Source organism: Sphaeroforma arctica, assembly GCF_001186125.1.
Source record: "Sphaeroforma arctica JP610 unplaced genomic scaffold supercont1.2191, whole genome shotgun sequence".
NCBI classification, from domain to species: domain Eukaryota; class Ichthyosporea; order Ichthyophonida; genus Sphaeroforma; species Sphaeroforma arctica.
The window spans coordinates 4832-8148 of record NW_014038367.1 but is presented as its reverse complement, the minus strand read 5'-3'; the positions used below and the strand labels follow the sequence as shown (position 1 = coordinate 8148).

The window sequence follows — 3317 nt, the reverse complement described above, 5'->3', positions numbered from 1 at the left end:
ACACACACACACACACACACACACATACTATATATATATATATACTATATATACCACAGACCACGACACAAGAATAGAACACCAGAGCTCACCAACAAACACACACACACACACTGTATATATATATATATATATATATATATAAACACATACCTGATAGCAAGCATGGCACAACCCACAAGCATAGAACACAATATCCCGCCAACTATAGACACGGAGTGGGCGCGAGAGGCTCGGAACATGCCTTCGGGGTCTCGAGAATTGCGGTGTGCAAGAAGTGCACCCAGTAGTAGCAGCATGCTTGTGTGCAGAATGTGTTTGGTGCTGTGACCGTACGTTACCATGCACAGACCCAGAACATCGAAGAACACAGGCTTGGTAGTGGACGGCTTGAAGGCATCTTCCATCTGGGTGGGAACGTGTACATACGCACGTGCGTATGAGAATTTGATGGTAGGTGTGCTGGTGTATGGGTGGGGTAGTGTAGGACCTTTGTACCGTGACCGCATGTCACCATGCACAGACCCAGGGTGTCCAAGAATACAGGCATGGTAGTTAATGGCTTGAAGGCGACTACCAGCTGCTGCCGATAGGTGTGTGTGTGCGCGTGGGTGGAAATTCGTTTCTATGGCGTGTATATGCGAAGGCGCATGTGCCCGCCCACTCAGTGAGTGTATGCATGTGCAAAAAAAAAGAGATTCTTGATGTGTACGCTTAATGTGTACGTACGTTAAAAAAAAGTGTCTCGTTCAGTGTATGTGCTTATTTCTCTCTGTATGTGCGTGTGTACACGCACGGGGAAAAGCATGTTCTTGACTATACTTTAGATTGTATTGACATGTTGGATATAAATGATCCAGCGTTCTGTGCGGGTATCATTCATCATGTACATACCACCAGTCCAGGTACCACAGCACAAATACCTACAACTAGTCTATCTATAACACATATACCAACCTGTAGCATACTCTGGAAGCCTGTCAACATCGCAAGGATGTTCTCACCCGCACGTTGCACAGCTCCCAAGGGTATGCGGTCGACCGTGTCTAGTTTGGTGTGGTATACATAGCCATTGGCTATGAAGGCCAGATCCACGCCTGGGATTCCGCCAAAGTCTCTGCACCAATTGAGTAGGAGTGGTTTGCCACGTGATACACGACACGTCACGAGTGACAAGAGATAGCGTTTAGCGTTTGAGTTGTAAAGGACGTAACATCAATTCACACGGGTCCACATTATCACACGGGTCCACATTATCACACGGGTCCACATTATTACACAGGCATATGATGCTATATGTCGAAATGTAGCGTACTATCACACAGGCATACGATCCTCTATGTCGAGATGTAGCGTATCCCCACAGACAGTGGGAGTATACGTTTATGAGGTATGGTTAGACACATTGGGAGTTCAAAGCGTTGCTTAAGAAGATACCTGTACACCCGGAAGTCGGTATCCCCAGGAATAACGCCTGTCTCAAACAACTCTTGCAGCAGCACGTTTCCGTGGGGGTGTGGTACAAGCGATGCATATAGGCTTGCGATCTCATCCCCAGGGCCTGTCTGGAACACCACTTCTCTGAGATAGGTTGGGAATTAGGAGTGTGTATGCGTGGGAACAGCATTAGTTGAAACGAAATCTTGATTTGAAATTTCGGTACGAGACGCTTTTGGAACGAATTTTTTTCGGAATAGGTTGGGATATATGTGCAAAAACAAAGTAAGGAGAACTATATATTGACTGACTATTCCATTGGAGGAGTTGCTTTGGTACACAAACACTTTCTGAGATACGATGGAAGAGAAGTATTGAAACTCTCTACTGCACCATTTATTTGTAACAGCCCACCTTTAATAAAAACTCACGCTTCCATACTTGGATACACTCATTTATGCATATACAATGAATTTGCACACGTTCTCATACGTGTATATACACTCATATTTGCACACAAAATGTATATGTACATACATATACTTCCTACCTATTCCCGACTGCCCTTGCGATGTGTAAAATGTATGCTCACTCTCCATATATAACCTTTATGTACCATCGAACACAATAACACCACAGCGTACGATAAAACAGCACCCATGCACCCTTATATACACTCATACATACCCCCCCCACACTATATACACTCATGTATACTCACACACAGTGTATTTACATGCACACACCTCCCCCCACTCCCGGCCGCTTCCAGATTAACGAACGTTCGTATATCCTTCGCCCATCTGTGCTGTGTGATAAACCCATGCGCCCCTTCCATAAAGGCTTCTTCCGCACCATTGAACACAAACACCACATCGTACAGGAGCACCATCTCCGGCGAGTGCGCAAGCAGGCGGATCAGATCAAAGGCTATGGCACAGCTCACCCCGTCATCACTCGCCCCCACTGTGCATGTGGGTCAGATGGTTATGGGAGCGAGAAAAATCGATCAATAGATATCGATATGAGTTTATACGGAATATCACACGGATTTATAAACCCTATAGGTGCAATGGCACCATCTCAGGTATTTGTTTGAGCAGGCGTATAAGATCCAAGGCAATGACACGGGTCACTCCAACATGACACCCCCAATTTTCATGAGGGTGGATTGGGAAAATGTAATGAGGTTCCCAATTTATATACGAATACATCAGGTGAGATTTGGTGAATAGTTCTGATTTCAGATTCACAGACACAACTCAACAGACACCCAACACCCAACGAGATATACCTGCATCGATATTGGTGTCGTAGTGGCAGTTCATCATCAGCGCATCATGGGCTAGTCTGCTCGGAGAAGAAAAAACAAACGAACGCCCATCAAAATTCAATAATCGTAACCGTATAGTTGGGGATATCAGATATTATTCACCTCATGAGAAGAAAGTCAATTTAATTTCACCTAATAATCGTAACCGTATAGTTGGGGATATCAGATATTCTTCACCTCATGAGAAGAAAGTCAATTTACTTTCACCTAGCGTTGAGCATATAGAATAAAACCAATTCACTTTCACCTAGCGTTACGCATATAGAATAAATAAAACGAATTCACTTTCACCTAGCGATAAGCATATAGAATAAAACCAATTGATTTTCACCTAGCGTTAAGCATATAGAATACAACCGATTTACTTTCACCTAGCGTTAAGCACATAGAAAAAAAACCAATTTACTTTCACCTAGCGTAGAGCACATAGAAAAACCCCAATTTACTTTCACCTAGCGTTAAGCATATAGAATAAACCCAATTTACTTTCACGTAGCGTTAAGCATATAGAATAAAACCAATTCACATTCACCTAGCGTTAAACATA

At 43.6% G+C, this 3317-nt stretch overlaps 1 protein-coding gene across 1 annotated transcript; it reads right to left on the bottom strand.

Annotated features, from left to right (window-relative positions):
- Positions 1–153: 153 nt before the first annotated feature.
- SARC_12275 (hypothetical protein) lies at positions 154–2403 on the bottom strand (the record flags this gene model as incomplete). Its single annotated transcript, XM_014293621.1, has 4 exons — positions 154–407; positions 958–1117; positions 1438–1581; positions 2184–2403. Coding segments are annotated over 4 exons (778 nt in total), but the record flags the coding sequence as incomplete, so codon positions are not given.
- Positions 2404–3317: the final 914 nt, after the last annotated feature.